The sequence below is a fragment of the Euwallacea fornicatus genome, chromosome 9, assembly GCF_040115645.1.
Source record: "Euwallacea fornicatus isolate EFF26 chromosome 9, ASM4011564v1, whole genome shotgun sequence".
Taxonomy (NCBI): Eukaryota; Metazoa; Arthropoda; class Insecta; order Coleoptera; family Curculionidae; genus Euwallacea; species Euwallacea fornicatus.
The window spans coordinates 2,226,332-2,252,940 of record NC_089549.1 but is presented as its reverse complement, the minus strand read 5'-3'; the positions used below and the strand labels follow the sequence as shown (position 1 = coordinate 2,252,940).

At 37.2% G+C, this 26,609-nt stretch overlaps 1 protein-coding gene across 1 annotated transcript; it reads right to left on the bottom strand.

Annotated features, from left to right (window-relative positions):
* Nucleotides 1-10,604: 10,604 nt before the first annotated feature.
* On the bottom strand, nt 10,605-25,568 carry VAChT (Vesicular acetylcholine transporter). The gene is made up of 5 exons (XM_066285580.1): nt 25,365-25,568; nt 21,494-21,855; nt 19,697-19,817; nt 19,477-19,638; nt 10,605-18,281 (listed from the first exon to the last, which is right to left on the bottom strand). Exons 2-5 carry the CDS (start codon nt 21,667-21,669, stop codon nt 17,016-17,018), a joined length of 1,725 nt encoding a protein of 574 aa, XP_066141677.1. The 5' UTR covers nt 21,670-21,855; nt 25,365-25,568; the 3' UTR covers nt 10,605-17,015.
* Nucleotides 25,569-26,609: the final 1,041 nt, after the last annotated feature.

Below are 26,609 nucleotides of genomic sequence, written 5' to 3'. Positions count from 1 at the left end.
CAGCTTCCAAAGGGACACCGTGTACCCGGAAGCTATAGTGCGTTTTAAAAACATTTCGATTAAGTAAGCTCTAGAATTATTTGACGTCAAGCCCGTAGGTCTGTGATATGTTCTTCTATGTAATTTCGAACATAAACAAATAAACCTAACCTCACTTAAATACGACTCTGTTTATCTTTTTTACTAGTTAGATTTGATTAAAAACAGTTTTTTAAGACTTATGTTTTGGCTAGTTAAAGGTTTTTGAGTGTTAGAAATGGCGCTTACATTCGGACAAAAAGTCTTTTTGGTCAAGTCTTGTTTTCGGACTGAACAGTTTATAAACGGAGAATGGACTTTCGGTATTAAACCCTGACTTCAAGAGCTTTGTAAAAAATTTCCCCCAAATTGCAGTGTTGAAATCGCAGCTTCGCGGGACTTTAAATTATGTTGTGAATTTTTTTCGTGAAACCGGCAGTGTTCAATGGAAATCGGAAAGGAGTAGACCGACTACACCAACATACCCGAAGAACACTTTTTTAACAAGTGGACGTATCGCCTGCATATACCTTCTTTATTTTACCAACGTCCCTAATAGGAAACTACCTAATCGTAATGAATGTGCAGCTTTAATAGATAACTTCCGAACTTATTTGCAGTATTCAAGACAATCTATTAATGGTCAGAGAAATAAAATTTTCCCATTTTTTCGGATAAAAATTATTTCAAAATTAGCTTATCATACATCATCAAATTCAGAAAAATACTTTCCATCGAAAAATGTAAACAAAATACAGAATTTTACTTAAAATTCTGAAATTGTCGTGAAGTCGAGTTGAACAAATCAACTTTCATTTTATTTTGCTTTAAGCTCGGCAAAATCCGTTCGCAAGTACCCGGGTTATAGTTTTCCCCGTTGTTTATGAGACAGCCTGTATAAAGGGGGCCTTCAGGGGGTTCTATGCAAGAATTAAATCGCTATATGCGAACGGGAATTTTATCATTATCTAATCAATCCATCTTTTCCTTAGAGACGAGGAGTTCTTCATAAATAACCGATATGGTGGTTTAGCAACCAACAAGGTTTAGTGAGGTTCATTCTATGAGCAACGCCTACCCACCAAAACCTCCCCTTCTTCGCCTTGATTCCCCTGAGAGCTACTGTTTAGCATTAGTTCAGTGAGTGTGTCTTTTTCATATTATTTTTCTTTTTATAATTTACAGCGCTTCGATGCTTTCATCTTTTTCCTTTTCACTCGTTACTCGTCTTACATAGTTTCGAACCATATCCCATACATTCCCACTTTTCAGCATTTCGTTCACTATGTTCGTCTCTTCAATATTCAAATATGTACTTCCTCCTACAATCTATCTCGTGAGGAGGCACGGTGAGTGAATATATCTCAGTGGTTTCCTTTCTATGTGAGCCAATAATACCTATTTCTTCCCGCCTTGCCTCAACCCGTGACGGCATCTCGAATAGCCGATTAACCATTAATTACCATATAGAGTATACCAATAGATTACACCAATAATAAAAAGCCACGTCTGGTAGGTTTATGATGGTGCTTTGCAGGTGCTTTAAATTTTGTATCTGATGTATTTTGACCGATCAATTCGAGCCTCGCGACACACTTCCTGGGTCTCCTGATGGATCAGCCCTAATGAGATTGCCAATAAAAAGACGTTACTAAGCCCCCAGTAAAACCACAAAAGAGTGCAAATAAACCAAATTGCCAATAAGATTAGTTCAGGACACTAAATAAGCCCGCTTAATCTACTAATACCATGTAATAACATTAGAAACGGGGGCCGCCCAATCCCCTGTTAACGCCAATTAAATTGGGGGGCGAGGGCGTCGGGGTTCTGGTTATTACAGTCCCTCTTGTCAGAATCTTAATAAAGCGGGCTTACCAGGCTGTAGCTGTCAAAACAGTATCTGGGAAAGTTATGACGGGTTTTATGAACCCCGCCAAAGTCCATTTTTCGTTATTAAAGTCCAGGCAGGGTGGTAAGTCGGGTGGGGCAATCGATGTGTCGTTGCAAATTTATTATATGAATTCTCACAGGGGGCGCTTTTTCAATTTTAGTCGCTTGAATTGCGAATAAAAAGCCAATATTTTTACAATTATAATCAAATTCGGGGCCGCCATACTATTTTTTTACTTCTGCTTTATAGGGGCAGTACAAATTCCCCCGATAATTGATTGAAAACACGTCTCGGCTTCTTTTTCATCATTAAATTACCAACGCTCGGATGACCGCGATCTGTATAACAAAAACTCGGGCTACACGAAAAGGGCAGAAAGGCTAACGAAGCCAATATTCCTTTAGTCTGCCCTTCATCACGCCCAATTGACTTTGCTGGGGATTGAGCGAGTCCGACACGGTTTTTCGTTATATTTGCCAAGGGTGAAGTCTCTTCAGCTTCTTCCATCCCTCTTCGATAGTCTAAAGCATGTAAAATTATGACCTAAAAAAGGAACTAATCTAACACGTGGGCTCTAAACGTTCTCTCTGGTCTTCGTATTTCAGGCCGGAAAATTGATGTTTCCCCAAATGCTCGTAACTATTTTCGGTTTCTGGCAATATAGCTGTGGAGAGGTCTTACGTAAAAAGTAATGTGTCTTGGCTCTTATAGCGAAACCGCCCTCAATTTTTTCTGGAATTGCCCCTAACCACACAAGTATACAGCTCGGAGCAAGATTTTCTTTGTTATTTTGATGTGATAAAATTTCCTAATTTCCAAAACAAGTGCTGAATAATTGATTCCCCCTAAAGCGTGCAATCCGAAAGCAATTTCAACCTCATTAGTTTAAAAAGAAGGAGACAAATTACTTGTTTTCATCCAGTAAAAAAGCTCATTCCAGTTTGAGTAATTTCGTTTCGTTTCGTTCGTCATAAAACAGAAATACGCATTATCTGTCTCCAAGGTAATCTTTAGCATTAATAGAAAACGTTCCTGGCGAGAAAAATCTAATTTAGTTCCCCCCTGTCGTGTGAAGCAACTTTGCCAGAGTTGGCTTTCGGCTTTGAGATCGGGGGAACGCAGCAATGCAGAATAAGTTGGAAACGCGCTTTGCACTGAGAAGGACGAATACCAGAAAATTAAACTACACAGGGTGTTTCGTAAACGTGCCCACAAACTTTCAGGGGATGTAGAGCTTGTAAAAGGAAATATTAGATCGGGTAAAATTAAGTCCGAAATGGCTTCGTCTTTGAGATACAGAATAATTAGTCCATTTTTTTTAAATTTTTAAATATTTCAAAAACGATTTGGGATAAGTGGCATTAGGGGCCCACTGTGGCGGGATAAATGTGCACGTTCTAGAGTAGACAGAATATTTTCGGCTACACCAATGACTTCCGTACGGCCATTCAACGAGTTTTTTTTTTAATGAAAAAATGGTACGCCACTGACTTTTAATACGAATAAATTTTTTTAATATTTCATAAAATCTTAATAAAAAAAAGGCGTCTTAGCGTTTTGTTGCTGAAGTAACCGTTTTGAAGGTAAAAAATAATTTCTCATTTCTGCGAAGGCTAAAAAACCGGTACAGGTCTCCAAGGGTGATTTTTTAAAATGCTTTAGGAGAAATAAATTTTCCCTTAGTAGAGGTAGAGGGCATGAAAACAAACATTTCTTGTCTAATGAAATATGTCTGCATATTAGCGATTTTGACTAGAGGTCATAAAAGAGTGATAACAAAATGCACTACATTCTCGTATTTGATGTATATGCAGGATAGAAAGGAAATAAAAAATTGTTATCCTCGTCCCAAAATAAGTGTCCTATTTCAGTTTTCTTAATGAATTAGGACGATAATGAAATCACGTACGTCATTAGTTATTAAATTAATTTAAGCATCAATCCAGCAATGCAATGCTAGATCGCATTACAAAGTTGATGGTGAGGAAGTTGTTCGCGCCGGTACTGAAAATGGGTGGAACATGGAATGGTTTGTCAACCACCAAACAGTCCCAATTTTAATGGTCTCGATTTGGGGTTTTTTAATGCCATTCAATTATTGCAACACAAAGAGTCCCCATCCAGTATTGATGAACTCATTGTGGCCGTTTATAAAGCATGGAACGAAATGAGAGCGGTAAAACTTGACGATATTTTCATTACAGTGCAAAAGTGTATGGAATTGTTAATAAGTGTTAATTTTCAAAAGATTTCTAATTCCTATTATATTTTAGTTGTGAAAACACACGTTATATATTTTTTGCATAATTTTTTGTGAAAATGGGCACTTGTTTTGGAACGGAAGTGATATTTTATATTTTTAATTTAATTAATTTAAATTAAAAAAATTTCGCCCATTTTCCTCGATGTATACTTATCCGTTTTTGAAATATTAAAAAAATATTTAGAAAAAAAAAAATTGAACGCTCTGTATCATGCAAATGAAGCGGCTTTGGAGCTATTTTTATTTATTTTACTATGAGCTCTACACCCCTAAAAGTTTGTTGCCATGTTTATGAAACATTCTATATAGGAATTATTGAAAATAAATGAAAATTATAAAGTTCAAAATTGCATCCTTATAGGATATTAGCATTAGCCCTAGACGACTCAGAAAGTGGGGAAAATGATTGCAGAGCGGCGGAAGAGCAAGGTATATGAAGAACAGTCAAAATTCATTGGCAGGTCATCAATCTTCAGTACTTTCTAGATTATTATATGTAAATATGAAAATCCCATACCATTCTCTTAAGAAGAATTGAATGATTTGGTTCGAAATTTGGGTCTTCCTGAAAGCGTTTTGGGTTGCTGGGATTTGCGCCCAAAGAGACAAACCTCTTGACTTTCAGTACCACATTTATTGTTATTATTAAAAATCATTCTCGAAGTGTTTTACAAAAGAAAAGTCCTCAATTTATTGGAATAATGTTGAGAATCTTATGCTAAATTCGAGTTCGGATATGTGTGTCTTGAGTGACGACCCTGGAGCTGTTTATTGACTGTTCAACAACGAGAGACTGAAAACGCGTTTTCCTATCAGGAAACGGTTCTATCCCCCTGGCCCTCTCGGTCCCTACGAGGGAAATTTACCTGGACTAGGGAAAAAGAAGGAAAATGGAAACGATCCATTTTTGTGCAAAACACTACTTTTGTTTTGCAGTAAGGTATAAACGATGGCTATAGTGGAAAGTACAATATCAGCGGATTTGTAAAATTAGAAGCAAAATTCAACATCACGAGAATAATGAAGAGATAATAAAAGAAAAATCAAAGAAGGCGAAAAAACTCACCAGAAAATATCAATGGAGCATGATTATTTGGTAAAAATGCATTCTTGTACTGTTCAATTTTCATACCAGATTTTACTTCTATTTCGTCTATTTCTTGTTCAGTTTTTAGGTCTTTGTAGGAACATAAATTTATTGAATATCAAGCGTTTTCATGCGGGGGAAGTATGGAACTCCCGAAATTTCACAACCAACTAAACTGTTGGAAAGACCACTCATTGACGATTTTACTTAGCTATTTCTGCTGGGAAACCTGCTATTTTCCCGGCAGAAACGTCTAGGAACTAATCCAGACTAGACTTACAATTCTATTTCGTAAGTAACTGAAGTATTAAAGGTATGATTTATAGTACCTACATGTTCTAGATATTATTATCTATCCCCGTTCTTTGTATAAGCTAGGGCAGATACGTGTTTGGCATGGCCGATTAATAATGCAATCCAATTTTCCAGCTGAGACGAAACAGAGGGGAACTCCTTCTGGAACCCCCTGTTGAGGCCCTCGATTCAACTTTTAATGGAAGTTTTGCTATAATCAAAGAAGATACGAGTTGTCGAGGTTCCATAAATTTAATATAGATCTAAGATGGTACGCAATTTAAATTTCTCGGGCTACTACGAATGATGATTTTCGGGCTTTGAAAAATCGACTTTTATTGCATTTTACACCACCTCAGAAACAGTACAATAGAATCTTGTATGATTCCCCCGTGCTTTAAAATGCATAACGTGTGTGTTGCACCGAGATGTCCCTTGAGAACAGCAAGGGATGTGACCTACTAGCCTGATCCAGGAAATCGATAAATGCTACACCATGATATGTATGGACATTTTTCTCCGTTCAAGTATGAAAAGCACTTTAAAGCTTCAATCAATTAGGAACAGAAAAACATGATCATAAAGAACGCCATTCTATTATTCTAAACGACTATAGAAATTAAGCAGACGTGCTTATTCCCTGATAAACCACCGCATTTTTTGTAATCGAAAACGGGGCTCAACTTGACAAAGTCACTTCAGGAAAAAAAGGGAAAAGAAAACTTTTCGTCGGCCCTCTTGTGCCCTTGGGAGCCCTCGATCTCCTCAAATAACAACACTCCTGACATAGCTCCGAATGAAACGATATAACGTTGTGTACTGAGGGACGAATTTAATGCCAAAACCATGATCATTGGCGGAGTGACGTCTGAAATATTTGGCTGTCCCGAAATCTGGACTGTACCGTCACAGGACTTAGCAGAAGAAAGCTGTTGAGGCGTTAAGTAGAAAGTAAGAAAAAAATATATAATCGCCTTTGTAGGGAATTTAATCTGAATGTTAAATAATGTATACAGGCACTTCACTGACTTCAGAGTTATACAGCAAACACTTGAAACCTGGGGGAAGTACACAAAAGGTAGCTCTAATTGCTCTCCAAAATAAGTAATTGGAGAACAGTGGGGGGTCAAATCCTCATTCTGAAACGATGAGGTGTGCAAAGGAAGCATTTGAAAGAGTATCGATGAAAATCCCTTTTGATCAAACGGCCCTTTTTTTTTAACGCAAAATGATTTAGATTTGGGATCCGAGGGTACTAGGAATCTATACAAAAATGCTCTATTAAAAACCACTGGGAATTACTAGTTCGTTTTGTGGGAGTTAGCTATTATACACTCCAGGTGTAATTTCCAAGATTGTTATCATACGAAAGTTATTGTATTCTCTATCATATACGAAACTTGTCATTTGAATCACGCAACAACCCACCTTTTCCGTTCATTACCGGGGGCGACGTGGGCCCCAGCTTGAACCCTCACCGACCTTTCGAGGGGCAGATAACGACCTAGAGGGGTGATTTGCCTCGCGGTTACCCTGTGTTGTGCCGTCGGAATTAGCCAATTACTTTCGGCCCCGCTTGCACTATATTTTAATTACGATCTGATAATTTAATACTCTCCTTTTTTAAAGGGAAAGACTCTGTAATTAGTCATTTGTCAGTCGTTGTTTAAGATGAAAATTATTTTCAATATAAGAGCCCTGAAACTTACCTAATTTGAGAATAAGATGTGAGCTGCATGGATAATAGTTCGTTGGGAGATCGTTATTTGATCGTAGAGAATTACTCCTTTCAGAATAACCATTTACTAGAAGATCTACAGGGTGGAACATTTACTTGGATTCAAGGCTCCTACGCTACAAATTCCTAGCGAATAGGAAGGCGAGAGACGTGGCTCAAAGTTCGTCAAGACCAACGATCTTAGAATAGTCAAACACGATCGCTCTATTGATTTTTCGACTTTGATGTACGCTGCGTGACATAGAGAAGAGAACACCCCGTAAAAACGGTTATATTTAAACAATTTTTGATATGCATGTTTGTATATGGGAAGACAAAAAACGATTCAATTTTCAGCGATGTTTATCAATGTATTTACGAGTTATCAGGAATTTTAGGTTTTTTTGCACTATAAAAATTGCAACAAAATATCAATAATATGAATGCAAAATATCATTTATTGGTGCATAATGTACTTAAAAAGTGCTTTTAAATTAAACAAACATGTCTAGATGCAAAATGCAGCAAAATTTTCATCATTTGAACGAGTTTCAGAGAGGTCGAATTTATGGGCCTGCGAGAGGTTGGCCGGGCATTTATGGAAATCTTCACTAGATTGAACCGTAGTACAAACACTATAGTGAGATGTTGTCAGGCATGGTTCCAAAAAGAGCAAACAAGCAGAAGAAGAGGTACTGGAAGATCCCTAACAACTACAGAACGCCAAGATTGCAGCCTTCGAATTGTGGCCCTAAGAGATGGGTTCGTCTCCTCAAGAATGCTGGCGGATCAGTGATTTGCTGACTATGGAAGGCCCATTGGGGTTCGAATCATGTGTCGTCGGATAAGAAGTGTTGGATTGATTTTCTACCCATCTTGTGTTGCCTTTCACCTTAAATCATCATCAAAATCGACTGCAGTGGTGCAGAGAACGGATACATTAGAATCTGGAATGGGATAATGTCGTGTTTAGTGACGAATCCAGACTTCGTTTGGGTATGCATGATGGTCGGTCAAAAGTAAGAAGATGGGGTGAAAGACGGTATCAGCAGTTTACAATACAGAGGCATGCCATCAGACTGTCAGGGTACTGGTTTGAGGTGCTATTTCATATGGTAGCAGGTCACCTTTACTGTTCGTTGGAGGCAGTGTGATACCCCAACGGTACATTTAAGAAGTCCTGGAACCTCATCTTGAGCCTTATCTGGAAACTCTTGTTAATCCAGTTTTCCAGCAAGACCACATGTGGCCAGAGTGACTATGAATTTCTTTCAACAAAGTACAATCAATTTGCTACCTTGACGACCTCGCCCTCCAGGCCTCTCATCGATTGAACATATATGGGATATTGCAGGTAGAAGGTTGCATAATTTACTCCATCCCTCACAAACTCGAGGGGCAGTATATCATGGTGTCCAGTTAGTTTGAAATGAGGTCTCCCAAGAGGACATCAATCACCTCATTAGATCCATGCCTAGACAGGTATAGGAATGAATGAGGCACCGCGCAAGACCGACAAATTATTAAAGTATTTTTTTACTTTTTAACAATTAAAATCGTTGAATTTTTAATGAATTATATGTTTTAGCCTAAAAGACATTCATATCGAAATTATTTAAATAAAACTATTTTTACGGAGTGTTCTCTTTTCTATGTCACGCAGTATATTTGAAATACGTTGGCGACCCAGAAAAGGGGGAAGAAATGTTCCAGTGGTTACCGGACGATGAAGTGGGAACAGGGTCGAACTGGTTGCAAGGGTGATGCTGGGAAAACTGGCAGGGAATATTTGCCAGTTTGGTTCCAGAAGTCTAACGCCACAATGTGACTAAATATTAGACGAACTGCAGCAGATTCATATATGTTTAGCGGAATACATTTAGTTCGATTACCAGACCGGCAGCTAATAAAAAGGCCTGTTGAGGCTTTCTCCTGGATTTTTATCAACATTCTTACATTTGCAGACAACCCTAGTGCACTTTAAAAACCCACATTCACTGTTACTTGAGGGGTGAAAACGATTAAAATTTTTTGAGCTTCTAAATGGTAACGATTACCTATACGACCTGCATGGAATTTTACGTTAACCAGACTGCCAAGTGCAGCAACTTTTTTGATATATCTCCGTGAGCTTCATAAAACGAGGATTTCGTCGCTTTCCAAATACTCCCCGTTCTATGCAATGCACTTATGTATTCCATCGTTTTTTCCAATCCTCGAAACAGCCATAAAAGTCTTTTTCCGGAACTGCCTTCAGTTTTCCATTTGGCTTTTATCTCTTCAATCGAATCGAAACGGCGTCCCCAGGGCGATTTTTCGAGCTTGTTGAACGGCCAGAAGTCCAACGACGCCAAATCGGGTGAATACGACGGTCGCGAATCGTTATGGGTCGGATTTTTTACCGAAATGTTCTTCGAACCAGGGATGGTGCATTGTCGTGGTACAAAAACCGAGAATCGTCCGCCCATAATTCTGACTTGTTAACAGTTTGGTCTGGCTGAAGAAATTTGGCGCGTTTTTTTCGGTCTTTTTGGCACCTCTGGCACGACATTCGCTTGATTGGTCAGTTGTTTCCGAGTCACATGCATAGATCCAAGTCTCGTCTTCCGTACTTATGCGTTTCATGACGCCCTGACAGTCAGAATTCATTGTTTGACAGATTTCACCGCGACGATTTCTTCTCCAAAAGATTGAGTGTTTTTGGATCCAATCGGGATTTGATGCTTTGAGGCACAAAACATGTTTAAAAATGATTAGAGTTAATCCAAATGAAATGCTCGTAGCATCGGCAGCTTCTCTAATTGTCAATCGACGATTTTAGGGTACCAAATCTTTGATTCCCTTAACGAGGCTTTCACAGGCAGAACTTGATGGTCCGGGGCGCTGCTCGTCTCGAATCCCTTCTCGGCCTCCCTTATAGTCTTTGTACCACTTGCAAACATTTTTTTTTTCTGGCATAGCTTTCAGATCTCGCCTTTAGATCTCCGCCTGTGAGAAAAGATGGAAAAAAAATGCAATTTCCTGCAGGCTGATTGTTCTCATTCCACCATCCGAAATATGTCGCTAATACCTCCTTCCCGCCTAACTTCGGACCGAAAATCAAACGTGCAAATTCAGAGGAAAACTGCATAACAGGGCCTGGGGCCATTCCCATGAGCTTTTCCCCTCAGAGCTGGAAAATTGGATTACATTAAACGAGGGAGCTACACGAAATCTAGGAATATTCACCCGCAGGGTTACAGTAGGAATTGCAGAAGAGTCTGAATATAAATTAGCGAATTATGTTCAACCGAGAAAAATGATTAGCTAGAGAAAAATGAAACCAAAATTTTTGAATAACAATGATTTTAATAGACGTTCATTCAGAAGGGTCAAGAATACATGAAACTACCGAAACTGTTCTCGTATAGGTTCTAGTTACTTGAAACAACATATTAAATATCTACATTCATATTATACGTGACGGTATTTTAGATAAGTCAACAGTCTAGAATATACATTGAAACTAAACTTCGCTATTCTAGAGCTAATAAGATGTCATAGGGAAGCAGGGTTTACATACTGGAATGGCCAGATATGACTTCGATGGACTTCAAGCTTCATGCAAAATAAAAATGTTTATTACGTTTTAACTTTAGTATAACGGGTGGTCATAAAAAAAATTGCAAGCGTAGGACAATTACTTATTTACCATCAGATCTCGGACGAGTAGGTGACGGCTGGTAAACTTACCTAAGGCATGCCTCTTGATATTCGAACGCCTATTTTAGGTTTTTTAATGATCACCCTGTGTAACTTAGCTTAACAACAAAATGTCATAGGAACAGCAGAGATAAACTATCACATATAGAATCAATCAAGGAGGTATGTACAGAATTTCAACATTTTCGAGATTTAGATATCAGGCGTAAACATGGCTAACAATGGAAGAGATTTTCTTTATGGTAAATCTAGGTGATGAATCTCTTAATGTTTTAGCTTTAAGCTATGGGAAGTTGTGTATTGGAACCTTCTCCGTGGTTTTCAAATAGAGAAGTAACTTCACTCAACCCCAGTAATTATTTCTATTGTGCAATACAGTGAAGAATGCATTATTCACTTTGGCGGAATCCTAGTAGGCACCATTTTTAGCTACTTTCACTTACATTTCCGAATTTTTTACAATATATATCCTTCTAGTTCTATACAGACTTAAGCCTAAACTAAAATTATTACTTTATTTACAGAATTATAACAGCCATAAGTGCTTACATATGGTTTTATACATTACATTATGCCTACAATGTCTGCTCTAATTCACTAATAGTAATTACTCTAATTATTGTTATTAGCCCCTCCGAAGGGGTGTGTTCAACGTCGTTTTTCCAATTACATTTACCGTAATGAATTGCATTGAACAGCCCCATTGCCGAAGAAGAACTAATAATAAATAATTACCGCGTAATGTGATATAGTTTAAGAGTTGTAAAATCACTTCTTAAGTCGATGTTTATACTTTATACACTCTAAGGTTTGACTTTAGGATTTTAATCTTGGTCATAGTAATAGACGACGTTATTGCTAGATGTTATTCTGACTAAATTTAAGTTTTTGCAAACTCCTAGAATGATTAGAACTGAAGAACAAAAGGTCTTCTACGGATGTAAAATAGCTCACTTCCAGAATGAGCTTTGAAAATTCTAAACATTACACAGTGAGCAAAAGTTTGTTACCACTAAATTGTAGGTAATGTATAAATCTAAGAATTCGACATTATATGGTATTTTTATAGCATATAAGAGGCAAAGTTAGATATGTTTTACTAACAACATTTCTGCTCAAATGACTGTTAAATTGACACCAAGAGTCTTAATGCAAGATGAATGGTTTTAGGAGAATAATGATGAAAAAGAACGTAAATCACGTGGTTTATAAAATCTACCGGAATTACCTATCAAGACATACCTAAGTGGATAGTATAGACGGGGTGATAGCGGGCTAAGTTGTGCTTATATCTATATATGTATACGTTTATACAAGGTGTTTCACGAACATATCGACAACCTTCCAGAGGATGTAAAGCTCATAAAAGCAAATATTTAGGTCGAATGAAGTTAAGACAGAAATCGCTTCTTTCCGAACTAGAGAAGGTTTAATTTATTATTGGGATGTTTTTTCTATATCTTTCATAAACGGTTTGGGGTGAGTATGTATCAAGGAAAATGGGGCGAAAATTCAAAAGTTTGTTAAAAATCACTTGTTTTCTATTTATTTTATATCGATCCATCCGATTTTACCTAAAACACTAGGTTATAGTACATTTTGTTATCACGTAACTTTATTTCTTCTAGTCAAAATCGGTAATTTGCGAACGTATTTTATAAGACAAAAAATGTTTGTTTTCATGTCCTCTACTTTTACTAAAAGAAATTTTAATTAATTTCTTCTAGAAAATTTAAAAAAATCTCACTTAGAGTCCTACATATATTGTTTTTTTGGTAGGCACAAGAACGAGAAATTATTTTTTATTTTGAAAACGGCTTCTTCACGAACAAAACACAAAAAGGCCATTTTTATTGACATCTAATGGAATATAAAAAAATGTGTTCATATTAAAAAAGTCAGCGGCGTATCTTTAAAAACATCCCATTGAATGATCACACGGACTCTACTGGTGTTTAAATGTGCAAATATTTGCTCCGCATCCCCTGAAAGTTTTTCGGCAATGTTTGCAAAGCACCCTGTATATAAATTAATGTGGCGTCCATTTTCAAAACATATTGCACAAAACTTTTTATCTTAACGAACAACTGAATTAATGTTCTTCTCTTACAATAAGATAAATTGAGGAAATTTTTCATGGTAGTCCTTAACGTTAGAATATGTCGATTAATATGTATTAAAATATTGCCAATTTGGAAAGCTAGTACATCCCGAATACAGGGTACTGTAGAAACTTTAGTTAATTGCACTATGTTGTCCCAGTTAATGTTTAAGGTACACTTACAACGATATGCGTTAAGACATCTACTTTAAATGTAGATTAAACAGTTATTTCTAACAAACACTTTTTAACAACTAGAAAAATTATTAATTGATTATTAACCATTGTTACCTGCAACCCCTCTTCTTTCCCCGAAGAGGACCACCCCAAATACTCTCTGACTTTTACTTATAGAATTTATAAATTCTGGACCGCATTGCCGTTCTTCTTGTATGGCAATTCGGTTCTTTAAATCCCCTTAAACCTTCTGAATCTGGACAGCAGTGAGAATACTGAAACAAAACTGTTTCTATTTTTACGATATGATCTGTTTTTGAAGATTTAAAATCTGCATTTAGAATATATTTTAAAGTTGCTATATTGTATAATTTATAAACATATTTGCCTACTCTAGATTACTCCTAAGTCTCAAAATGGACGCCCTTTTAACGCTAATTAGTACACGTCTTACCAGCTAATTAAGTCTATTATCACGATATGTTTAAGAGGCGAACCTGACGGTTCTGATATGTATGTGATCTCAGTTGATATATTTTCTTATAATATATAAAAAGTTTCAAACTTAGTGATAAGTGTTGAACTGATAAATCTAGCTACGCTAAACTTATATCTAGACAACTATAAATGAGGAAATACCACCACCAAAATGTTTGCTATATTACTATACATACTATGATTTTTACACGTTATATAACCTCTTTTGAGATTTACCTGCCTTTATATAACCTCGTTTTGAGATTAGTGCTACGAAGAAAGGAGCATTCTACTGCCAACTTTATCAAAAATTTATTTCCAGAGAAACCAACTTCCAATTCCTTATTTTGAATCATTACAAACTCCTCGAAAATACCTTCACCGAAAGCGCCAAAATTGCCAAAATTGGTATGAGCGCGGAAAGCTTCTGTGAATCTCAGTTTAGCTTAGCGACTATGGAGCCAGCATATCGAAAGTGGTCTGATGCTATCTGAAGTACGTTAGAGTTTTAAAAAATCGTTTTTGAACGTTCTCAAAAATTCAAAGAACAATCACATGAATGGCCAGTTGCCTTCACTCCATTGCAAAACTTTTTGGTGATTCTATCAAACCTACCTCAAAGCTTAATTTGCCTTACTTGAGGGTATTGACAAAAATGGGTCAGTACAAATTCCTAATGAATTTTTATGATAGACGCAGTTTGGTTCACCACAAAATTTTGACGGTGCTTTCACCTGGACACAACATTTTGACCATGTGATCAAGTGATAACCAAATGGTTACTAATTTGAATTGAAGTTAGTTGGGTTAAGTTTGAGATATATAAAAAATTGCCACCTCGTTGGCTTCAAAAGTCACTAGTACACACAAAGATTTCTGTGAAACTCGAATAATTAGTGAGCAAGACATGCAAACGCATGGGAGTGTAACTCTCCTGAAAAAAAAAAGTTAAAAACCAGCCCGAAAAACCTCGAAAGAATTGTTAGGAAAGTCAGGAATTTTTAAGAGTTCTGCGAAGAAGTCCTGCGATATATGAAAATCTTGAAGAGCTATCTTATCATCAGCACAAGCCCCGAAGAATGGTTTAAGAAGCGAAATAAATAGGAGAAAAATCCAAACAAACCTCTGGGAATCTTTGGAACAAATAAAAATCTAGTTTAGGAAAATTAAAAATTGAAGATATCTAGAAATACCTTTGCAATTCCTAGAAATAGCACAAAAAAACTGGTAGAAACCTAATCAGATCTCATAAACCCATGGGAGCATTTTAAAGCTTTCAAAATGAAAGAAGCAAATGTGGAAAACCCTGAAAAAATATTTCCAGCGGCTTACAAAACTCTAATAAAAATAGCAATCTTTCTAGTTTTCCAGATGACTCATCTTATTAGCATAAAATTCAAGCTTTTATAATACGAATTCCTTCGTTGTTATTCACTTATCGTAAAATATGCCTCCTCCTTAATACCACACATACAGGGTGACCTATTCAGGGTCCTGTTAGAAGTTTTGTTAAAAAAAGGTTTTTAAATTTTAGTGTATGGCCATATTAGATAACAGTTTCTTATATACATTATCCACGAAGTAATGGGGATGTGATTGTCAACACCCTTAAAAATTTTTTTGAATGCCAGTAAATTTTTGGCCCCGGTGAGGCACCCCGTCCAGTCTTCCCCTGTGTTCTTAAATATTGATGTTCCTTTGAAAATAATTAGAAAAAAACTTTGATAAAAAAATATATTTCTAATTCGCCACTGAATTTTTGTAAAATATTTAGCTATGTTCTTAAGTTCGAGCAATTGTATTTAATTGAGACAGTAACGTGAAATGAAGAAGTTTTCACAGCTTCCTTAAAGAAAAACACGTAAATTTCCAAATCACTCTACGCCAGTGAACTTTTATGGCAGTACAAATTTATCTGTATTCTTAAATTGGAATTTTATTATTTTATGAGCTTTAATAATGTATTTTTTAAATAACATGTCAAACTTTTTTAATTAATTATTTAAAAGCGGAACATTTTCAGTTAAATTTAATAACACGACAGTGCCGCAGGTGCAGCTGTTACCAGTGCAAAGTTGCCAGATTGTCCAGTTTAAAGCAAATGTCCAGTGAATTTGGATATTTTGAACAAATCTCGTGTAAAATTCTAAACCTTTAACTATAACGGCTTGTGAAAACTTGGAAAAAGTATCACGACGTAATTGAAACCGTTCCTGGTTGTGATTTTCAAAAATGTCAATTTCACGTTTCATTAGCTCGAAAACATTGAAGAAATACAATTTACTATGATGCTCAAAGAACGCTTAAAATTTCGAGACCATTTTCAAAAATTTTGAAAATTACATTGAAAGTCATTTCATGTTATCGTTAGAATTGGCAACTCTTGCTCGTAAAACTATTTGCACAAGATAAACATGTCATCATCCACTCTGCGCATGCACATATCAATGAAATGTACAGTGTGATCGTTGATAACCTTTCATTTTACAATAATTTTTTTTTAAAGACATCGGTACGCGACAAAAGCTGTTTTCTAGGACTTTTTCACAAGTTTTTGTAAGTTTAAAAGGAATTTCTGTAACTGTCAAATTTTGACATTTATTGTAGTAACTTGAGTTTTTTTTTAATAGAATATCTCGTACATTTTGCCATTTCTATTTTATAGTAAAAAATTTTAACGCATTTTCTATAACACTTAGTAGGTCTATCTTTTACCCTTAGCTCAGTATGCTAATTGAAAAATTGTAAATAGTTTTTTACATGAAAGGGCCCTTTTAGGGTTAGGAATTTGCCTTCGGCAAATGATAGTAATATTATTAACACACGGGATCGAAATGATTTCTCTTTACATTGTAATAACTTACACTCATTATTGAAGGTATTTTAGAGAAATTTTCCTAGGAATTAGAGAGCTTTTTACTAACACGACGCCGATATTTGATAATATCAGCAGTCATCCTTTCGCTCGATCATTTCACCATGGCCAGCAAAATAGCTTTTCTCCAAAAGAATTCAATGAAGCTACCAAAACAGTTCCTCAATTACAAAACGCCTCAAGGGCTAAAGAACCACTTTCATATTAAGCTCAAAAATAAGCAGTTTCTTGTTTAACTTTGAATTAGCTCTTAACCATGCATTTTTCATAAATTAAAGAAGAAAATTTAACCTACTTGTAGAACCTCAAGAGACAAAGCAAAACATGATCACAAACTCAGCATTCATAATCATATTTTACATTCTATCAAGGTTCCGGTACTTACTTGAAAACTTCTAACTTAATAATACCACTTATAAACCTTGTCTAAAAGGATTGCCCCCCGTGGACATTGGTGCTGGTGGCGGTGCCTGCTGTCTGAAGGGGTTAGCTACAGGTTGCTGTGGCAAAACTCTGCCCTGAGGCCTAGCAGCCACTTGGGGACTTTGGTAGGTTTGATCCGGATAGTTTGGTGTGTAGGAAGGAAAACCTTCGTTCCCTATCGTCGGCTGCGCTTGGTACCCTCCTTGATATGTCTGTGTATCATAGCTGGGTTCGTAGTTACTGAAATTAGTTTCCTGCTGTTTGTAATTCAAATGGTTTTGTACGTTCTCATTAACAGTCTTTTGTTCTTGCATGGAGTAGGTTTGATACTCCTTGTTGGGAGGGTCGGCCATCAGTATGTTCGCTTCATTCTCGAAAGGTTTAAAATCATAGATGTGCTTCAGGTACGTCATCACCGGGACGTAAGCTAGGTTTGATAACGCTATTCCTATGTTTAATGCTGTAAAGCCTATAGCTTCCACCACTTCCCCTGCAATGATCGGTCCTATGGCGTAAGCCACGGAATACGATATATCCGCGATGGCGTAAATGCTTCCGTAGACAGACACATACCGCACATCTACGAGATATCCTAAAGTAGGCAGTATTGCAGTGTCTATTAGGGCAACCCCGAAGCAAATCCCGCAAAGCGGGATCATCAGCACGACATAACTTGTTGAGAACGGAATCAAAAAGCAGCAAAATCCTTCTAAAGCTAACCCGGCGGCAGCCATCAACCACTGGTAATGGGGATACTTTTTTGCGATTTTCACCGTAATAATCACCCCTATGACATGAGGTATAAAGGCAGGCAGCCATACCATGCCAATCTTCCAGTTGTCTGTGGTTAGATTGTCTTCCATCCATAGAGAAATAGTGGGCTCTAAGAATGCAAGAGCTACGTTGGCCATCATCAAAGCTCCCGAGCACACAGCAATGTACGGATCCATAAATAACCGCCAAATGGGCACTGAGGGCGGTTTGGCCACCCCAGCTTCCTTCAGCTGCGTTTTTATGGGCTTCATGACGATCAGCAGCATAAAACCGTCGAGGAGAGACACGAAAGCCAAGATAAGGAAGGGCATTTCTTTGCCTGCAAACTGGTATAGGGCTCCTCCGAAAGGAGGGGCCACCAGACACCCGAAGCTTATAAACGCTAGAGCTATACCTAGTGCTTTGGAACGTTCGTTTTCTTCGGTGAATCGATCTGCGATCATAGCTAGACCTGAAGTGTCTGCGAAAGCTGAACCCACGCCCTAGAAAGAAATGAGAAATTTCAGACTTGAAGTGATGAAATGAGGAAACTGATGGTAAAAACGTTATAGTGGGTGTTCTTGGTGACAAATTTGAGCTACGGATGTACTCAAAATCTTATAAGGTAGCGTCATTGACTTGGTGAATTTAATCAGAGCAGATAATCTCAGATTTCTATCAGGGTCTATAAACTTGAAAACATACGTCAATTATTCTCATTCATGCCGCACCCAAAGGAAGAAGTGTCTGATGCTGTTAAACGTAAAAGATCTCGAGTTCTGCACACAGGGTGATTCAAAACTCGATGCGAAAGGTTAAGGGACGTGTACAGTTTCATATTCTGGTTAAAAAATGTTGAATTAAGTTTTTGCTTGCAGGCCTCGGTCTCTCAGTTATTGCATTTCAAATTGTCTGCAGGTTATCATTTTTATTATTAACAGCAATTAAATAATAACTAAGATTTTTAGAAATTAAATAATAAAAACTATAAAATAATTACAACAGGTGCTCAAAAATATCACCATTGCCGCCGATACGAGCTTGGCAGTGCGAAATAAGCGAATCGTATGATAAGTGAACAATTTGTCTATTTCGAATGTATTCGACCACGTTCTTTGCATTAATTGCTCATGGCAATCAATTTCTACTGCCCAACCCAATTGTTTTAAATGCCCCTTTGTAAAATAATCCAAAGGATTCAAATCAGGTGATACCGCAGCCCGTACCGCTTGCCCACGCCGACCAACGAAGAAACTTTGAAGTGTAATAATTCGAAATCACACACTTGAGAGCACAAATTTTATTTTACACTTTTTAACCAGAAAACCAAACCCACACGTTCTTAATTTTATAACCTCGGATTCTCAATCACCCTGTATTACAGAAATTGTCACATGTAGAGCTAATATTATGCTGCAAATGCTCCGCTATTTCCATGTAAAATGCATTCAAATCATCAATATTCCCAAAGAGGGATCGAAAGAATATAGATTCATTGGTATGAATCGGAACTGAAAACCTTGTAAATCCTGCAGGTATGCACTGAGGACCACCAAGATTGTCCATGGCCCTGATGAAGGCGACGAATATTACCGAATGTTAGACAGGTAAGAAGTTTTATTCAGAGTTCGCAGCAGATCGTTAACTCAAGAACACCACACCTTTACAGTCATAGAGCAATTGAGTTTGAGGACTTACTTGCAAACTTCTGGCGAAGAAGAGGAGCCCGTAGCTCCTGCCGCATGCGAACACTGCTGTTGAGAGGAACATTATACACAGACCAATCATCATGGGAATGTCGTATCCGATACGGTCGATTAGGGCTCCGGAAAATGGGTTTATCATGAGCTGAACTATGGCCTGCAATTGATTCAGATTCGATGAATTTGAGGCAAGATCAGGAGCTGTCAAAACGCACCTTGGAAGCGAAGAGGATGCCGGTGGCCGAGTCCTGGCCATGGTGGTCGTGCTTGAAGGGGGTCCCGGGGGGCAGGGTCACGTTTCCCGGAATAGGGTCTTCTTGATATGCTCCGATGTATCTAAAACCAATTAATGGTAACTGGGATTGTGTCGTATAGATCAGTGGCGATGAAATTGTACTGTGGAAAGTTCTAAAGAGATCAGAAGTTGAAGAAGTTATGTCGATAGAAAAACTTCTGCTACAAGAATTTTAAGACGCGCCACCCTAATTTTGTTTATGGAACACCCCGTATATTATTCGATTTCCGTGATCGAGTTAGTATTTTTCATATGCAGATAAGCACCTAATGGACCAAATTTCGCCTTCATACGTCCTCTCTTTCTGTATACATATTATGATTGGCATATTTTTTTTCGATATACGGGGTGTTAAACTATAACGTATTTCTTCTAATTTGGTCTATAGGTCCTAAAGTTTGCAATTTAAAGTTTCCAAAAATTTCGATATGGGGATATTCATTTACGTTTTTGCTTGCACCAGCTCGGTCAATTACTAAACCCAAAATATTACATTCGATAAGGTTTTGCACTTCCGAATTTTTTGTAAGGTGTAATTGATCATTTTCTCCAAAAATTTTGAATTCCCGATTTAATTTAGATGCTTTTTCGTCTTGTTTGTGTTATTTCACCCTTTATATTTCACTGTCACCGTTTTCGAGATATTAGCGAAAATATGGGACAAAACTGTACAGATATAGAAATTGAAGAGGAGAAATATTGGATACATTGTCTGATAATAACTGAACTGGTATGGAAGCTGTTGATGCAGACAGAGGAAACTTGCAAGTCTGAAAAGCTTCAAATTTTAAAGGGAGAATTAAAATTTTTTAAAAGAAACGTTCAGTAGGGGTCATTAGGGCAAAAAAGTCCGTTGAAGTGAAGTGGACTGTGACTACATGATACGTAGGAAGTTATAGATTTTTTAGACTCATCAAAAAAATGAAAAAAAAATTACTGTTTATAATTGTATTTTCCGAAAATTTCCGGCTACTGCCTTTTTGACAAATGAGCTATGACTGCCATTATTTCTCGACGAACTTGAAATCTTTAAGGATTATTGTCCAAAGGTTGATTGAAAGGATGATCTCAGTGTGCATTTGAGGCATTCAAATGAATTTCGAGTGGAATAAATGCCTGTGATGGATATAAAAAATAAAATTTGCAGCTTGATTGACTTGATAACAGTACAAATCCCACTTTCAAGTTGGAGAAATATGAAAATATTGCGAAAATTTCAACTGCCCGAACAGACCTTCTACATCACAGAAATTCAAATTTCAGAATTATTCAAGTTTGGAGGATGAATAGTAAAATTTTTATTTTCATAGAAGAACAAAGAGTGGCATAAGGGGCGCATTTAATCAGACGCCCTTCACGCCCCCGCATATTTAACGACGAGACAAATCATTCTTCCAAATTACGAAAGAGTGGGAAAATTTTGGAAGAAATTACAGATTTCGTATTTTATGACAAAAAGTCAGTGGCGTGGAGTAATGGCGCAAACACGTAGGGCAATGGGTCATCTACGCCCCTGCGAATAAATAACGAAACTTCCTATTTAACTGTAGAAAAGTTCGAAAAGTGACGGCGGGTGTGGCGGTTGATAAGATCACAAATCACAATTCCGATTGGTAAAAATAGAAAAATTCTCGAACATTTTAATCGCCCAATGGATCTTCTATGCTCGAATTTTGGTCTGATTAATCATTTACTATTAAAGTGAAACTTGTCTTACCTTAGGTAGTCGGGTATGATGGGAACAATAACCATATACAACATATTGTCCAATAGTAGTGCTATGGACACAATCACAAGCACCAGCTTCCTTTGCGAATTCGGCTCTTGAAGCTTAGTCCACACTATTTCCTTGAGTTCCGAGAACTCGAGGTTTATTATCGGCAACGGTGCCATATTGCTTTATTTCAGAACTTCTCTTCTCACTAACGGCACTAAGTTATGAAGCACATAATTGTACAACACCCAATAAGCACTTCCATAGGCACAGTGGCACAAATTCTTAAGCAGATCTTCAAGAGGTTCCAAGCTGGGGGGTTGCAGGTCCTAGGGGTTTCAGCACAGTGCCTTGTCTTCTTTAACCTGAACAAAAAAGACTCGTTTAAAGGTGGTGAGTAGCCAACCGATAGGGGGATGGGGAGGCACTGCGCTGAGACCCCCAGCCCCCCTTAAATGGAACATGGAGGTTTTGGAGCGTCAATGCATTCAAAGAGAAAATTAAGGTTTCAGTCTACGAGATGAAGCTTAAATAAGTTTTTTTTTTAATTACTACTTGAACTATGATGCTAACGGACAAGGACAAATTAACGTTAATAATAATCGATGAAGACCAAATGAGGAGAGTTACAAGTCCGACCGTCGGACGTCCACAAAATCTCATTTAGCTGTATAATAGACTTATGGACATCGCAGCACAATATATCTTCTATATACTAAATTATATACTATATAATCATACTTTGAATCTTTCAGAGTGGAGGGTTAGCCATTTTTCAGCACTTTAATTATAACAACTTTCAATTCCAAATCAAGGTGAATCAATTTAAGGACAGCTAGTGCTGGAAGGATTCTTGCAGGAAGACATTTAGATATACTTCTACATTCAGACTGATACATAAAAATTCAAGAAAATATATTTCTTGAAAATGCTGGGACACGTCAAATATTGTTTTGTGTTGTGCATTTTTTAATATACCTAATCCGTATACAGGGTCGTCCACATTGTATATAAATGTACTTTTTAATTTTTTTCTTACGAAGCCCCCTGTATATTATGACGTTTTTGATTTCATTAAGAAATTCTGCACATACTTCACGTAACATACTCATGTCTATTTTAGGTATTGAAACATTTGCACAATATGGCATTTAGAGTGGACTGTTAGATCGCCTGACTTGACCTCTCTGGATTTTTTTTTGGGGTTGTCTGGGACACGGTGTATTTAAACAAACTTAACAATATAGAAGAGGTAAAAAATAAACTGACTAAAAGAACTCAACAAATACCTTAAATGATAAGAAAAGTTCACGAGGAATTTGAATTACGGCTTGCCAACACTCAGGTTAGCTCAGGTAGCGGTTCTGTCCACGGGGCAGACTTCAAACATTTAATACATTAAATTATAGTAGTTGATATCGTTGTTTTTCAAGTATTAATAGTTCTATGGTTATTTCAATTATTTGTGATTTTTTTAAAACTGTTAAATCTAATCATGGGTATGTTACATGAAATACGTTCAGGATTTCTCAGAAAACTCAAAAGCGTCATATCATACATGGAGTTTCCATCAGAACGAAATGAAAAAGTATATTTTTCTCCCACATTGGTAACCCTGTATATGTGTTTGTTACGTCAAAAAATACACAACTCAAAACCATATTTAAGCATTTTCATGAAAAATATTTCCCTCGGTTTTTAATGAATTTATGCTGCACTTTGGGTCCTCTTTACATAAACTACATACATTAGTACAAGAATATAAAATTTATATTCGTCTTTAGTAGTAAGGTTACCAGAAATATGCTATGTGATGATTAAGAAACAATTTTTTTGAACTCTTTAGATTCAATTTTGACAATTTTCTGTACCTCTTGCTATGCCCAAAGGGCCTCAGGGACATATTCTTTAGTTAGTTTGGCGATTTCCTCAAAGGATTAATCTTGAGATCTCATAGAGATTATTTTAAAAATACTTCTCCAATGGACATATTCTCGGATCGATATCTTTGAAATGCAAGAATTCCAATGAGATTTCTTCTTTCCCAAGGCTTTCAGAGATATTGCAAAACCAAAATGTTCATAATTCCATTTTTGTTGGAATTTTTGACCATGATTTCTCAGAGAAAATCGGCGTATAAAAATATTTATAGATTCGGGAATATCGCGCATGGTTTTCAAGCAAAACCAGCTTAGAATTCGCGCATTCGGTAACAGTCCTGGAAGTTTTGATTTTCAATCAAAACGAAAGTGATAACCTTAACAGGCAGTTAGTTTTCATGGTAATGTTTACATTGAGGTCGTGGATAGGTCGGTTTCTTTCTCTCTAGGGGAAAAACCTGTGAGTAAAGATTTAAGTAGAAGTGATGCTATTTCTTCTATAAGCAGCATTACCTTAATGTTATGTTGTACGATTTGCAGGAAGCCTTTGATTGTCTGTCTCATTCCAATTTATTTTCTAAATTTTTGTTTTACTATTTTTATGCAGATATCTACGTACGCAGTACTTTACGTCGAATGGTAACTTTTCACCCATCAAGGATGTTCGGCATGGAGTACCGCAAGTTTCGGTGCACGAACCCCTTCTATTTTTGAAATATATTAATGATTTTTATTGAGATGGTGGTTCCAGAAATCGACACAGCAGTGCGTCGATAATACAGCCTTCACAACATCTAAGAAGTTGAAGGAACTGCCCTTTGAGGTGCTACAGGTACTATCTGAAGTGTCTAAGTGGTTCTATAAAAAATATCTCTCTAAATGAAGAACACGTCAAGAATATACCACCAGCTAACAGGAAGTATGTTGGTTCAGGATGTTAGTTCAAGTAAGATGGGTTAATGGTGGATATGTGAAAAGTGTTGATGGTGGATCACGTTGATGGTATAAAAACCTACTTGCGTTGGTTCTCATTTCTTCGAGGGTTCCAAGGAACTGTGACTAATGGAGCGTTCTTCAAAACCTCCCAGAAAGAAATATTTACCACACCGACCTTCATGTGACAGATATGGTCAAGTTTGGAAATGAGGGATGGCATACCGATTTTACAGTACTAGAAATAGCCCGAGGTCAACGATCTGAATACTGGCACCTCAAAATTATGTATTACCACATAAAAATGACTTGTAAATCAATAGATGAAAGTGACAAGGAACACAAAAGGGTGAAACCACGTTAAATTGATGCTATAAGCGAGCGGACAAATATAGAAGAAGAAGCAGAAAATTATAATTAATAAAATAAATTACTCCAGTAGTTGATCAGAAGGCGTTGTAGGGGGAACCACAGGGCCGGTTCGCATGGTATGCCTATCTACTATTAAGTGCGTTATCAGATTCAACCGGATATTGCCTGTAAAAGACGGTCAGGGATTCCCACGGGAACCTCGAAAAATCGATGATTCGGTGAAAAACTTAGTAATTTACACAAAATCATTAGAAATTCATCTTCAGAAATGAAGACGCTATATATTTTATAAGTAATTTTTAGTAAATTTGAGCTGCAATGTTGGCGAGTTGTTCACCCGAAGTTCTCGCAGAAAGAAACTGTAATCCGTAGGATTGAAGATGGATAAAGAAGTAATTGATTTTAAGATTAAGCATTTCATGATGGAACCAGTTACTATTATGGTATTGGAAACCATAATGGTATCTTGGACATCAAGTTTTTACCAACCTCCAACTTACTTGAACTACAAGATCGCGATCCACTGTAGCTCCCGACAAAATCCTTTTCAAACACTTTTAAACCTCCATTTTGATCACCGCAAAACAAATCCTACATTCCATTACGTCCATTGATTATATCCGATTACGTAAAAGAACTACAGCTCTACCTCGAATCATCTATTCAGCTCATGCGCACTGATCACTTACCTGAATCAGGAATGGCAGATCCAATCCTGCTGCTAAAGAACCCCCGAATATTGTTAACACTAACCCCTCGTCCGCCGAAGAAGTTGAAGGACCCCTGCGAAGGGTCCTCAGCGGACTTTTCCCCGTTCAAAGCCACGGTTGCGACCCCAGGTACACTTTTGTCTTATCGGTCGGATTGCAAGACGCGACGCGGCGTCCTCCAGGTGAGACGTCGGAATGAGCGTCCAGGTCACCAAGAAGTCGATTTTGGGGCGGCAACGTTTCAGTACAGCGACGCCGCGACGCCCCTGTTCCATTGGCGGTTGATCCATCCCGGAGGCGGGGTTCTTGGGGGAATAGGGAAGGTATGGATAATTTATGGGATTCTTTTGGCCCAAGAAAGTCTACCCCGAATTGGAGGTTTTTGTGTGCGTGTTTGGATAGTTTTAAGGGTGTTCGATCGAAGGTATTACTTCGTACCTTAAGGAAATTCGTCTTGGTATTGATTACGTGTAGTTTACCCTTTTCTCTCTCTTTTATCCGTTTTTGTGGTTGATACTGATCGTCGAGGTCGGGCGGTCAAATTCGAATGTAAAATATGATCAACGTTGAGGTGGAAGTCGAACAATTTGTTGCAACTCTAGGCCACACCATTAAACCACTTTTGTGTAATACTAAATTATCCGAATGTGTCTGAAATACTGATGATATAAGCAGAAGACTTGTTCAACCTTAAAACTCTGCTTTAAATTAATAGTTATTGCCCAATCGATTTATTTTCGATTGGTCTACAGCTGAATCAGTCTATTTGCTTCAGCAAACATTGATAGAAACCTTTATTGTTAATGGCATCAGCAACTGAGGCGGTGTAGTGATCATTTTTGCTCGGCAAATCGTTAACAAAGGTACATGAGATCAAAATGGAAGAAATGAATAATTTATTAAGCATTAATTTGAGCCTTTTACATTCCATGGGGATTGTAAGATTTTAATTACAATAAAGTTATTCTCAAGGATCCTTGCAGAAACTGAGGAAATTTCCGCGGGAAACATTCTTATCTCTTGAGGTTTCAATGGGTTTAAACATGCAAATTGTCCTTTCTAACTAACAACTTCCCAAACTTTCCGGTCCTAGATGGAAAGCGACTTTTGCTCTAACAAGTAGCGATCAACAGTATCTGTTCCTGTTCCACTAAAACGGCCATTTTCATGCATTTCACGGATATTTTCACAAAAAATTTCATAGAAATTTGCAAACAATATAAA